The sequence below is a fragment of the Tachyglossus aculeatus genome, chromosome 4 (genome assembly GCF_015852505.1).
Source record: "Tachyglossus aculeatus isolate mTacAcu1 chromosome 4, mTacAcu1.pri, whole genome shotgun sequence".
In the NCBI taxonomy this organism is placed as follows: domain Eukaryota; kingdom Metazoa; phylum Chordata; class Mammalia; order Monotremata; family Tachyglossidae; genus Tachyglossus; species Tachyglossus aculeatus.
Genome location: NC_052069.1, coordinates 105,787,876 through 105,802,129, shown reverse-complemented (window position 1 = coordinate 105,802,129; position 14,254 = coordinate 105,787,876). Strand labels below are relative to the sequence as shown.

At 46.9% G+C, this 14,254-nt stretch overlaps 1 protein-coding gene across 1 annotated transcript in view; it reads right to left on the bottom strand.

Moving 5' to 3' along the window:
• Positions 1-4,316, bottom strand: part of LOC119926939 (TNF receptor-associated factor 1-like) — a 44,278-nt gene extending 39,962 nt beyond the window's left edge. The window contains exons 1-2 of the mRNA XM_038745413.1: positions 4,045-4,316; positions 1,519-1,603 (exon numbers count right to left, since the gene is read on the bottom strand). Coding sequence (XP_038601341.1) covers positions 1,519-1,603; positions 4,045-4,253 — 294 coding nt within the window. The 5' untranslated portion in view covers positions 4,254-4,316. The remainder of the gene's footprint in view (positions 1-1,518; positions 1,604-4,044) is intronic.
• Positions 4,317-14,254: the final 9,938 nt, after the last annotated feature.

Below are 14,254 nucleotides of genomic sequence, written 5' to 3'. Positions count from 1 at the left end.
GAACTGATAGTATCTAGATGAGATAGGAAGCCAAAAACATGATTATTATACACTTCATACCTATGTCGCAGCACTCAAGGTTTAGTTTGGCCCTGCCCTGGTTGGTTTCTAGACTATGAGAAACAGTTCTCCCCTTCCTTGCTTTTCTGGAGCACAGCAGAGTTTGTTCTAGTCACAGATCTGGGCTTTGTAGATTGATGTCCCATGGGTTCCCTGGAGTAGACAACTGCAAACATGGTGAAAGGTGAAACAGACATACCAGAAGAATGGGAGGTTAAAGTCCAGCAGCGGAGGAGGATATGGACAGGGATATGAAAGTTCCCTGAAAGCTGGATTCCTCTTACAACTTGTTTCTAGAAGTGGGTATGGAGAGAAGAGAGGAAGAAAATGGCAAAGGAGGGGTCTAGAAGCTAGTGCTACTGAAGTGTTTGAGCAGCACTTGTTTACAGAGACATTAGTTTCTTGATTCCTGGAGAGTCATTAAAGGCATGTCATCCTGTATTTACAAAGACTGGGCCAGAATTGAAATGTGTTTTTAATTATGTCCCTGAAGAAACTTCACGTTGGCACTCCAATTCAGTGTTCCAGTTCCCTTGTGCTCACCAGCTGGTCAAGCAAGCTGGAACTGTCCATTATGTAAATCATGGTTCAAAGTCCCATGGAAATTTTGGATGAGTCCAGGGGCACATAAGTTAATGACCATCATAATAATAATAACTGTGGTATTTGTTATGTGTTTACCGTCATCATCATCATCATCATCATCAGTGATATTTCCTGAGCACTTACTATGTGCAGAACACCGTACTAAGTTCTTGGGAGAGTACAATACAACAGAGTTGGTAGGCACATTCCCTGTCCACATTGAGTTCACCATGTCCCAAGCACTGTGCTAAACCCTGTTGAGCCCGTTGTTAGGTAGGGACTGTCTTTTTAAGTTGCTGATTTGTACTTCCCAAGTGCTTAGTACAGTGCTCTGCACACAGTAAGAGCTCAATAAATACGATTGAATGAATGAATGAATGTGGAATGGGTCCACTAATAACATTCAGGTAGGTCAAGAATCTATTTCCCATCCAGCCCTAAGGGAGGGTAGACACGCATGAATACATGCAGAACTCGGGTGAATTGGTTCCACATCTTGAAGGAGGTTAGAAAAGGAACAAACACAGAAGAAATGTGCCAGGCAAGGAAGGGAGGATGTAGGGATGTGGAGAGAGACGTGCAATTTGGTTACATTCTTCCTGCGTATTAGCCCCCCGTAAGTAAGCAGCCACTCTGCCTGCTTAACGAGGCTTCCTGGTCCACAGAAATGTTCACCCCACACAGCCAAGAAGGAGATATTGGCCCCAACCTTTTAAGGAACCTTGGAACTGAATTCTGTTTAAAATCTCAGCCAGTGAACTACGTGGAATGGACCTTCTAATGAAGTAACTCTAATGTCATTCAGTTTTACAAGTTTGTTCAGAAGAGTAAATGACCAGAACTTCAAGTCTTTTCCGTAATAAGCAGACATACCTTTTCTTCCGTTAATAAGCTTTCTTCGCTCACTACCTGCGGATCCTCCTCCTTGCATTTCTGGCAAATTGGATTCTTGCTGCTTCTGGTAAAATAAAAGGACAATAGACCATAAGCAATTCCATCTTGGGGCAGACCAAAGGCCAGTAGTCTGTCTTCAAGAATAGCATCATCCCACATGTGGAGACCGATGTGATGGTCACCCAGATGAGTTAAAAAAGATTCTATCCTGACCCTCAGAAAGTACAAGATGGAATCCATTTAAATCCCCCTTGTCCTGGGTGGCTGAAGGGAAGCCCTTGGGACACTTGAATTGTGATTCAAGCTTTCTTCTCCCTATTATTGCTCAATCTAAAAATCTGAAATTGACCAACTTCAGAAATTGACCAGCTATACTCTGGAACAACAATCATTTTTGCTTAGTACAGGGCACTACTTGCTACAAGTTGGCACTCAATAAATGCTTCTATTACTACTCTTACAAACAAAAGTCTAAAATACCAGAATGATAGTCAAAATGGACATCGAAAAGAGCAGTCAGAGTTAAAGGCTGTTAAGAGCTTTCCCTGAAGTCGATGGTCAATCATTAGTGGCTGGGCCAAGATTTTTGGTGTCCACCACTAAGGCAGAAAATACTGAATTTTTCATTAGGACCTTAGATCTACTGCCCAAGGGCAGAACTAGTCTGGCAAGGCCCCATAATTCTCACAGCCACCAACATGAGCTATCCTGAGGGGAGAAAAGGGCTCAGGACCCCAAGTATCTCAGTTGGACTGTGCCCTGTCCATCATGTATAGGGTGTGGGCATCTCACATTTTAATTTTTAAGCATCAAATATCCCCTAGCCTCAGCTCATGCAGCCAAGTCCCAGAGTTCAGAGGCAGTACCTCGGTTCAGGGGGTCCTAGATGGGGGAGCACAGTGGCTCTGGTTCAAGGGTAAGCGTCCATGCGTACCCCCAGTGACACTCTCTAGTTTCAGGTGGACTTTGGTAGGAGTTCCATAGTCCATCCCTAGATTATGCTGCATGTGATGCAAAGCCTGGCATTACATGTGTTTGGATGCCTGGTAATGTCCAGAGCCATATGTGGCCACCCTACCAGAAAATTACTGAGAATGGATCCCTGCCTCCTCCCACTGAGTCTCTAGAGCGGTTGCACCCGTGGTGGTTTTACTCTTGCCTGCTGCCTGATGTTCAGTAGACCTGCCCTAATTTCTTTCAGGCAACAGCAGGAGAGTGAGGGTTTGTTTTCAGTGATCTCCAGGAACCAGAAAGGGCTCTTATGCCTCTGCATCTCTGGACCCAGGAAGAACAAGATCAGATCTCAAGGGAGCCTTCATTGGCCTTCCCTGCCAGAAACCAGAAAACATTCTGTTCCCAGTTAGGGACATTTCTTGGTTCTTTCTCACTTTCTCTGTAGGAATCCATATTTCCCAATCCCAGTTTTAGTCGTAGCCTTTGGATAATTTTTTCTTGCCTGCCCTACTCCTGACCACCCCTGTCTCCCTGAGAGAAAATGATCAGAGGCCCAAAGAGAACTCAGTAGGGGCTGGGTTGGACCTAGGGTGAGCAAAACTATGGCATACTGGCTACTAAATTACAAAGGAAATCTCTGGGCTCTTTCCTCCATTATCCCTCTACACCAGCCAATTCAGTATGACCATCTACACTTGTGAATGCCACATGTTTTTTGAAATGAGATTGCAAAACCTAAGAATTACAGCTGACCTCATCTGACCCATCTCTTGGAGAACTCCTTGGGGAGCAAGTCAGGGTGGCAGGGCCAGCAGCCAACCAAGCTTTGAAATGTTCCCGCCCTTCCTGACCAGCTGAAGAACTGACTCCAGACTTAGAAACCTGTTTTCTTAACGGAGCTCAGGGCTGAGTTCGAAGAAAGGCATCAGTCTGGGTGGCTCCTGGGAAGGCTACAAGCCACTAAACCGCTTTATCCCGAGGTAAACAAAACTGGATGGCAGGTCCAAACTGTCGGCTGACCTGCCTGAGCCTTTAGCCCTACCACCTTTGTAATAAAGCAGACCTGCCCCCACCCCACCTTCGCCCCTCCCAGACGGGCGGCTCGCCAGAGGCTAACTGGAATAGAAACCCTGGGTGGGGAGATATCATGAACCAGTCATGAAACTGGGATGAAACAGTGACATCAAACTATTAGTACCCAGCAGGGATGTGAGGTAAAATTCCAAACCCCCAAGCCCACCCAAAGAAAGTGAGGAGAGGGACTAACATTTTTGCCCACTCCAGCCCAGCACCAGCTCCTCCTGTGCCCCTGCCCAGTGATATTTTTGCTCCCACCTGAGAGTTTTTTTCCCTTAAAATGATTTATTTCCCCTTCAGACAGGCCTGCGCCAGTCCTTGCACTGGTCTGCAAGATGCCTAGGGACACGTACCAGAACCAGCTATTCCATCTGCAGGTGATGCTGTTGCCCTTCATTCTCAGATCTCCGGAAGCCTACCCGCAAACCGTGGCAGTTGACAGCCCTCCAGCCCCCACCCCCCGGGATCACCCACCTGACGATCCAGGAGAGGCAGGCGGCACAGTAGCGGTGTCCACACAGCGTCTGCTGGGCCCTTCTCAGCACGTTTTGGCAACTGCAGCACAGGTACTTGGATGGTGGAGAGTCCTGGCAGATGTGGGCTGGGTATCCAAAGGGGAACTCATTCTCATCGGGGGCTGAAAAAGCTTCACTAGGGCTCAGTCTGTCCAGGCTTGCTGCCATGTGTAGCTACCCCGAGAAAGCAGGCTCCCTGCACAACCCCACTGACACACAGGCTGGAGAAGGGAGCGGACAGCTGACGACTCTGGTGCGAAGTGAGGTCCCAGAGACTGAAGTGCACAGCCGGATTTCTTGTGAGTGTGGGGGCAAACTGGAATCTTTAAGTCACCATCTGATATGCATGATTAAATGTCATGGTGGGGTTTGAGTAGGTATGAAGTGAGAAATTATGACACAGAGTGCAAAATTCCCCTGAATGGTGAATCAATAGAGTAAAATTCCAATTGTCCTTTTAAGAAAAAATAAAAAAAACAGTTCAAGATTTCAGGAACAAAGTAGCATTACATCATTACACACTGCCCAGCCTCACACAGCAGAACTATTTCCTCTGACAAAATCGAGGTCATGTGGTTCCCCCCAGCACCACATTTGAGTTCGTGTCACCAACTCTTCACCTCCCAGCAAGACGCCCCCACCTAGCACAATGCTTATCTATTTGGGGGAGAAACTAGAAGTTATCTCTGGCTCTGGGCATTTGCCATTCAAGGAGTTAGAGGATCAGGAAGTTCTTCAGTAACTGTTTGAGGGACCAAAAGGCTCTGTCACAGAGTTAAAAGGTAACCATGGAAGGCATGTAATAATAGTAATAGTAATAATAATAATAATAGTAGGCACTTACTATGTGTCAAGAACTGTTCTATGTGCTGGGGCAGATACAGGTTTATTAGGTAGGATGCAGTATGTGGGCAAAGTAATTAAGTAATAGTAATAGTGATTATTTCACCTGATTGGAATGCACTGTACTAAGGCCCTAGGAAAGTACAACCCAACCACAAGGCATGTTTCCTGCCCACAGGGAGTTTACACTCAAACACATATTTGGCAGTTACTTTTGCTGGTTACAGTCTAAGGTACAGGTCAATGCCTTTCCCCTAGCTTCTCCCTCCTCCCAGCCAAACAACTGGCAGTTAGCTGTGAATCTTTCTCTTGGTTTTTTCCCTTATGCAGGGGTCCTTGTCTAAGAGAAGAGTTTATAAATGATGAGGGGACTGAGAAGGTGGAGAGAATCAAGGAGAAGTTCCAATACCAGGAGCAATCGGCTGACCAGGCATCTTCTCTCCTAACCAATCCCACTGTCTTGGTCCGTCTCAACCAGGCTGGACCTAACCCAAAACTCAGTCAATGGGTGATTGGATTTGTTAGATTCTAAATGACCCTAATGTGATTTAAAGCCCAGCCCACAGATTATGGAAGTTTACAGATCTGAAGTTTTAAATTAGTAATAAAAATAAATAATGGCATTTGTTGAACATTTATTATAGGCTAAGACCAGTGCTAAGCACTGGGGTGGATTAAAAACAATCAGGTTGGAAACAGTTCCTGTCTCACATTGGGCTCACGGTCTAAGTAGGAGGAAGAACAGGGAGTGAACCCCCATTTTGTAGGTGAGGAAACTGAGGCACAGAGGAGTATAGTGACTTGCTCAGGGTAACAGAGCAGACAAGTGGCAGAGCCAGCATTAGAACCCAGGCCCTCTGACACCCAGGCCCCTTCGTTTGACACTAAACTAAGCTGCTCAAAAGCAACGTTTAGTACCCTCACCCCCCAGGTGCTTCAGTACACGAAGGAGGCGTACATTTTGGTTTGGTCACTCTCAGGTGGTGGGTGGAAAGCTTTGGTAGCGAATCTACGGTTCTGGGGACCCCCATCAGTGCTGGGGCAGTGAGCTCCCCTTCTGTCTAAAAAAGTCACAACTGGGGGGCCTTTGTACCTCCCCCTCCCCACGTCGCCCCCACGTAGCAGGTGAGACTTCATCATCATCATCGTCATCAATCGTATTTATGGAGTGCTTACTATGTGCAGAGCACTGTACTAAGCGCTTGGGAAGTCCAAATTGGCAACATATCGAGACAGTCCCTACCCAACAGTGGGCTCACAGTCTAAAAGGGGGAGACAGAGAACAAAACCAAACGTACTAACAAAATAAAATAAATAGAATAGATATGTACAAATAAAATAAATAAATAAATAGAGTAATAAATATGTACAAACATATATACATATATACAGGTGCTGTGGGGAAGGGAAGGAGGTAAGATGGGGGGGATGAAGAGGGGGACGAGGGGGAGAGGAAGGAAGGGGCTCAGTCTGGGAAGGCCTCCTGGAGGAGGTGAGCTCTCCAGTCTCACTAATCGTGGCTCCGCCACTTGTCAGCTGTGTGACTTCGAGCAAGTCACTTCACTTCTCTGTGCCTCAGTTACTTCATCTGTAAAATGGGGATTAAGACTGTGAGCCCCACGGGGGACAACCTGATTACCTGTATCACCCCACCCAGTGCTTGGAACAGCGCTTGGCACATAGTAAGCGCTTAACAAATGTCATTATTATTATTATTAGTTGCTGTCCACAGTTATTCATCCCTGGAAGGGACTGGGAAAGCAGAGGATCTCAGCCAAGAGCTAGGCCTGATCCTGACTCTTGTGGGACTTCCTCTTCAGAGCTGCGCACAGAACAAACCGGCCACGTTTCATTTTAGTACGAATGGCCCAACTGCTGGTTGTTTCCAGGAGGAGGAAGAGGCAGCTGAGGTTTCTGGCAGCTGGAGGAAGGCTACTCCCGGCCCACGGCAGGAGAAAGGGGAAGCCAGGGGTGGAGGATCGGGAGGTTGGGGGAGGGAAAGGAGGTTGGGAACTGCTCAGATCCTTTCTCCCCTTCAGGCAGGGCCCGGGGAAATTACTTCAGCGCTTAGTACAGTGCTCTACTGAGCGCTACTGTGTGCGCAGCACTGTACTGAGCGCTTGGAAAGTACAATTCGGCAACATATACAGTCCCTACCCAACAGTGGGCTCCCAGCCTAAATATCCAGATGTTCGGACTGGGCGGGGATTGAGGGGAGGAGGAGAAAGAGAAGGAGAGAAGGTGGGAAGAGGTTATTCTGAATCTCTACGAGGACATTGTCGGCAGCGGGGCAGGGAGAGTCCAGATCATCATCATCATCAATCGTATTTATTGAGCGCTTACTGTGTGCAGAGCACTGTACTAAGCGCTTGGGAAGTACAAATTGGCAACATATAGAGACAGTCCCTACCCAGCAGTGGGCTCACAGTCTAAAAGGGGGAGACAACAACAACAACAACAATCGTATTTATTGAGCACTTACTATGTGCAGAGCACTGTACTAAGCGCTTGGGAAGTACAAAACCAAGCATACTAACAAAATAAAATGAATAGAATAGATATGTACAAGTAAAATAAATAAATAAATAGGGTAATAAATATGTACAAACATATGTCGAGGAAGCAGCGTGGCTCAGTGGAAAGAGCCTGGGCTTTGGAGTCAGAGGGAATGGGTTCGAATCCCGGCTCCGCCAACTGTCAGCTGTGTGACTTTGGGCCAGTCAGTTCACTTCTCTGGGATTCCTCATCTGTAAAATGGGGATGGAGGCTGGGAGCCCCTCATGGGACAACCTGATTGCCTTGTATCTACGCCAGCGCTTAGAACAGTGCTTTGCACTTAGTAAGCGCTGAACAAATCCCAACATTATTATTATTAGAGGGAGATGTGTATGGGGGGGGAAAGGGAGGGTAGAGGAAGGGACAGGGAAGGAGAGAGAGGGGAGTCCAGCTGTGAGGGGCGGGGAGGATGCAGGCCTCCGGGAAAGGCCGGGAGAGGAGGGAGGGCTCTCCAGATGTAAGGATGAAGATGCAGCTGGCCGGGCCAATACCTTCCCCCTCGGATCAAGCTCTCTGGCCGGAGGGGACCCCCCTTACCTTGGCAACACCGGGCTGGACTGGAGGGAAGCCCCCAGAGCTGGCTCGGCCCGAGAACCGGCTGCCGGCTGGGGGGGAAACGGGGAGGAGCCGGCTACTTCCACAAACATACACTGACTTGCGAAGTCGCAGACGCACATTCACACTCGGTCGTATTTGTTGAGCACCTCCTGTGTGCAGAGCACCTTACTAAGCGCTTGGGAGAGTGTAAGGTTTTAGACTGTGAGCCCATTGTTGGGTAGGGACTGTCTCTATATGTTGCCAGTTTGTACTTCCCAAGCGCTTAGTACAGTGCTCTGCACATGGTAAGCGCTCAATAAATACGATTGATGATGATGATGTAAGGTGACAATCGACAATAATAGTGGTATTGGGTAAGCGCTCACTACGGACCAAGCACTGTTCTAAGCGCTAGAGTAGGTACAAGGGAATCAGGTTGCCCCCACGTGGGGCTCGCAGTCTTAATCCCCATTTTACAGATGAGGTAACAATCAACAATGATAGTGGTATTGGGTAAGCGCTTACTAAGGACCAAGCACTGTTCTAAGCGCTAGAGTAGGTACAAGGGAATCAGGTTGTCCCCACGTGGGGCTCGTAGTCTTAATCCCCATTTTACAGATGAGGTAACAATCATCATCATCATCATCATCAACAATCGTATTTATTGAGCGCTTACTATGTGCAGAGCACTGTACTAAGCGCTTGGGAAGTACAAATTGGCAACATCTAGAGACAGTCCCTACCCAACAGTGGGCTCACAGTCTGAAAGGGGGAGACAGAGAACAAAACCAAACATACTAACAAAATAAAATAAATAGAATAGATATGTACAAATAAAATAAATAAATAGAGTAAAAAATATGTACAAACATATATACAGGTGCTGTGGGGAAGGGAAGGAGGTAAGATGGGGGGGATGGAGAGGGGTACGAGGGGGAGATGAAGGAAGGGGCTCAGTCTGGGAAGGCCTCCTGGAGGAGATGAGCTCTTAGCAGGGCCTTAACAATCAACAATGATAATGGTATTGGGTAAGCGCTTACTACATACCAAGCACTGTTCTAAGCGCTGGAGTAGGTACAAGGGAATCAGGTTGTCCCCACGTGGGGCTCACAGTCTTAATCCCCATTTTACAGATGAGGTAACAATCAACAATGATAGTGGTATTGGGTAAGCGCTTACTACGGACCAAGCACTGTTCTAAGCGCTAGAGTAGGTACAAGGGAATCAGGTTGTCCCCACGTGGGGCTCGCAGTCTTAATCCCCATTTTACAGATGAGGTAACTGAGGCATGGAAAAGTTAAGTGACTTGCCCTAAGTCACACAGCTGACAAGTGGAGGAGTCAGGATTAGAACCCACGGCCTCTGACTCCCAAGCCAGGGCTCTTTCTCCTCCCTCTTCACCCCTCCTCCCCTCCTCCCCCCCAAAGACTGTGAGCTTGTTGTGGCAGGGATTGTGACTCTTTATTTCTGTACTGTACTTCCCCAAGTGCTTAGAACAGTGCTCTGCACACATTAAGCCAGTAAGCGCTTAATAAGTACGATCAAATGAATGAATAAAGGAGCTTTGGGGGCTGGACTGAGGATGGGGGGAAATTAACATTTTCCGGGGGCACCACGCGTGACTGTGGCGTGTGTAGGAGTGAAGCACGAGGAAGGCACCCCTGGCCTGAAGCGGCCCTGGTACCTTCCTGTCCCACCTCCCGGTTTCAAGTTCAACAAGGTTGGGGCTGGGGGGGTGGTTCTTGCCAAATCTCCCATGTGGGATGGAGACAATCAGAGCCCTCAGGATGCTGGATCCAGCCCATGTCCAACGTTTTTCAAACCTATTCATTCTCTGGGTGTCCGAGGGACAGGAATAATTCTCCCCGCATTTTACAGGGAAATTCATTCATTCACATTTATTGAGTGCTTAACTGTGTGCAGACCACTAGACTAAGCGCTGGGGAAGTACAAATCGGCAACATATAGAGACGGTCCCTACCCAACAACGGGCTCACAGTCTAGAAGGGGGAGACAGACAACACCACAAAACAAGTAGAGAGGTGGTTGGGCCCCGAGAGGCAAATGGACTCCCTAGAAAGTCAGAAGATGAGCTTAGAAGGACGGTTCCTTTTCCACCCAGATCCCTCTGCTGAAGCAGTTGGATCTCTAGATCCTCCACCAAGATTGAACCAGCAATCTCCCAATCCACTCCAGAGCTTTGTTTTCTTTCCCTGCTTTTTCCTGGGATGGAAGCTGCTTGGGCACTTTCTCTAATTCACCCCCCAAACCTGCGGTCATCTCCTTCCTGAGTCAGGTCCTGTTGCAAACCCCGATGAGGGCTAATCCGTGGGAGATGCAGACCAACTCTTCAGAGCGGGACCACCCCATTCATCCCCCTCAGCGGGGGTCTGTGCAGGACCGTGGAAAAGGAAGGAGGTGGACTGAGAGGGAAGCAGTTTCCAAAGGGCAGGACCCTGGCAGGGCGTGGGCAAAGGAGGAGAAAGGAGGAGGGAGATAAAGAGTAGATTCTGAATGGACAACAGAATGTTAGAAGATGAACACACCACTATTACTTGGAGAGGCACTTTGAATATTTCAAAGAAGACGTTGGAGGAGAGGAAAATCAACTGACCAGGGATCCTGCCTTCTTGATGGAATTCAGGAAAGATTTGGTTTTGGATAAATCAGAATGAGGAAAATTGCTTCAGAGACTTTGTCATCAGGTTTCTGGTTCAAGGGGACTCTCTGGGGATGGGCACAAGAGTGAGGAAAGCAGTAAGACAGCTTGTCCCCTGCTTTCCAATGAAACTAGATAGTTTCTTCCCCAGCTGCCCCGTTAGCAAGTCCAGTCTGCTCCAAACCATGTGGTTCCGGTAAACCCATCAGCTTGAGTCAAACACTTTTAGAATTTTTTGTGTGCACATTACAATAAAAATAGGGTGGATGCTGCTAATTCACCATTGCCCCTTCCTTCCTCTCCCCCTCATCCCCCTCTCCATCCCCCCCATCTTACCTCCTTCCCTTCCCCACAGCACTTGTATATAAGCATATATGTTTGTACATATTTATTACTCTATTTATTTATTTTACTTGTACATATCTATTCTATTTATTTTATTTTGTTAGTATGTTTGGTTTTGTTCTCTGTCTCCCCCTTTTAGACTGTAAGCCCACTGTTGGGTAGGGACTGTCTCTATATGTTGCCAATTTGTACTTCCCAAGTGCTTAGTACAGTGCTCTGCACATAGCGCTCAATAAATACGATTGATGATGATGATGATGACCATGAGCGGGTGAAGAGACGAGAGGCATTTGGATAAAAATATATTGGTTCCAATAACTATGCCAAAGTGTTAGTTTCTGTTTGATTAGAGCAGCAGATAGCAAATACATATTGGTTCAAACTTTCCTAACCTTTGCCATAGAGAGACCCAGCCTCCTTTATGTAGTTAAATAGAAAAAGGATGAAAAACAATTTTGATTACAGTACAAGAGGAGGCTTGAGTAAACACACAGAGAAATTCAAACACAGATGATTGAGCTCTGAATGGAACCATTTATCGCTGTAAGTTCTTGTCTGACTACTCTGTTGTATTGTACCTTCCCAAGAGCTTAGTACAGTGCTCTGTCATGGGTTCTAATCCTGGCTCCACCACTTGTCTGCTGTGTGGCCTTGGGGAAGTCACTTCACTTCTTTGTGTCTCAGTTACCTCACCTCTAAAATGGGGAATAAGACTGTGAGCCCTATGTGGGACAGGGACTGTGTCCAACCTGATTTGCTTGTAACCACTCCAGCGCTTAGTACGGTGTCTGGCACATAGTAAGTGCTTAACAAATACTATAATTATAATAATTGTTGTTATTATTCAGTACATACTGGGTGTCTACTGTGTGTAGAGCACTGAACTAAGCTCTCAGGAGCATACGATACAAGTAGAAGACTTGGTCCCTAGAAGCCTTAATCCCTCACCCCAAGGAGATTCCCTCCTAATTGGTTTCCCGATTAGAACAGGCCTTTTATAATAATAATGACATTTATTAAGTGCTTACTATGTGCAAAGCACTCTTCTAAGCACCTTTTCCTCAGTCCACCAGGCATAGCATAGACCTGGGGCTGCACGACACAGGTGTGCCAAACTGAAGTTGACTTCAGTGAGTCTGAGTAATAGTAATGATAATAATAATCATAATAGTTTACTATGTGCCAAACACTATCCTAAGTGCCGGAGTACCTATAAGAAAATCAGGTCCCACAGAACAGGTGTCGAATCCCCATTTTGCAGATGAGGGAACTGAGGCATAGAGAAGTTAAGTGAGTTGCCCAAGGGCACAAAGCAGTTAAGTGGTGGAGCCTGATAAGAACCTAGGCCTTTTGTCTCCCAGGATGTTGCTTCTAAGGGATTCCAAGGGTGTTTCAGTATTTTCCTGCATGGGAGCCTGTTCTAGAAGCTCTCTGGGGCAATCACCCATGGGGAGAAAGTGAGAGTTATATCCCTACCAACCCAGCCTTAGCACCACAGCCCCTTCCTTATCCTTAGCCTGAGATGCTGCACAAGTCAGGAATGGTGCAGGGGAAAAGGGGGATCTCAATTCTCCACCCTGGGTTGTTTAAAGAGGACTGGACTGAAAACACACATAATAACATACCCTCAGTTCTCCTATAATGCAGTGGTTGCTTTCTGTAAGAACCCCACATTAAGGAAAACTTCCATTTTAGCATTCATTGTGTCCAACTTCATTCACTTGTACAGTGGATGTCCTGCCATCCTTCAAATTTTACCCAGCCAAAACAGAACTCCTCATCTTCCCACCCAAACCCAAACCCATTCAGTATGTCACAAAATCCTGTCAGTTCTATGTTCACAATACTGCTAAAATCCTCCCTTTCCTCTCAAACTATCAATCAATCCTATTTATTGAGCACTTACTATTACATGGTAATAAGCCCTTGGGAGAGTACAATGCAACAGAATTAGCAGACATGTATCCTGCCCATAACAAGCTTACAATCTAGAGGGGGATGCAGACATTAACACAAGTAATTTATAATATATAATTCAAAGATATGTACATAAGTGCTGTGAGTTTGGGGGTGGGGAGAATATCAAGTGTCCTGTGGTCACAAGTCCAAGTGCATAGATGAGGCAGAAGGGAGAGTGAGTTGAGGAAAAGAGGGTTTAATTGGGGAAGGCCTCTTAAGAGGAGATGGGACCTTAGTAATGCTTTGAAGATGCAGAGAGAGGTGGTCCGGCATATATGGAGGGGAAGGGAGTCCCAGGTTAGGTGGCTGATATGGGAAAGGGGTTGGTGGTGAGATAGACAAGATCCGGGCACAGTGAGAAAGCAGGCACTATAGGAGCTGTAGTAGGAAATTAGATGAGGTAGGGTGGGGCAAGCTGACTGAGTGCTTTAAAGCCAGTGATAAAGACTTTCTGTTTGATGTGGAGGTGGATGGACAGCCATTGTAGGTTCTTAAGGAGTGGGGAGACTTGAGCTGAACGTTTTTGTTAACAAATGATTCATGCAGCAGAGTGAAGTTTGGATTGGAGAGGGGAGAGACAGGAGGCTGGGAGGTCAGGAGGAGGCTAAATGCTTGGCTCAGCAAGGTAGCAGTTTGGATGAAGAGGAAAGGGTGGGTTTTAGCCAGGTTGTGAAGGTAGGACTGGCAGAATTTAGTGACCGATTGAATATGTGGGTGGACAGAGAGAGATGAATTGAGGACAACTCCAAGGTTAAGGGCTTTTGAGGGAGGGAGGATAGTGGTCTTGTCTACAGTGATGGGAAAGACATGGGGAGAACAGGGTTTGGGTGGGAAGATAAAAAGTTCAGTTTTGGGCATGTTTAATTTGAGGTGCTGGGGGGGAACATCCATGTAGATATGTCTTGAAGGCAGGAGGAAATGTGAGATTGCAGGGAAGGAGAAAGGTCAGAGTTGGAGATGTAGATTTGGGAATCATCTGCATAGAGATGGTAATTGAATCCATGGGAGTGAATGAGTTCTTCAAGGGAGGGAGTATAGATGGAGAACCTAGAACTGAGCCTTGAGGGACTCCTACTGACAGAGGATGGAAGGCAGAGGAGGATCCAGTAAAAGAGAATGAGAAGAAGTGGTTAGAAAGATAGGAGGAGAATCGAGAGAGGACAGTGTCAGTGAATCCAAGCTTGGACAAAGTTTCAAGGAGAAGGGGGTAGTCTACAATGTTAAAGGAGGCTAAGAGTTTTAGGAGGATTAGGATGGAGTAGAGGCCTTT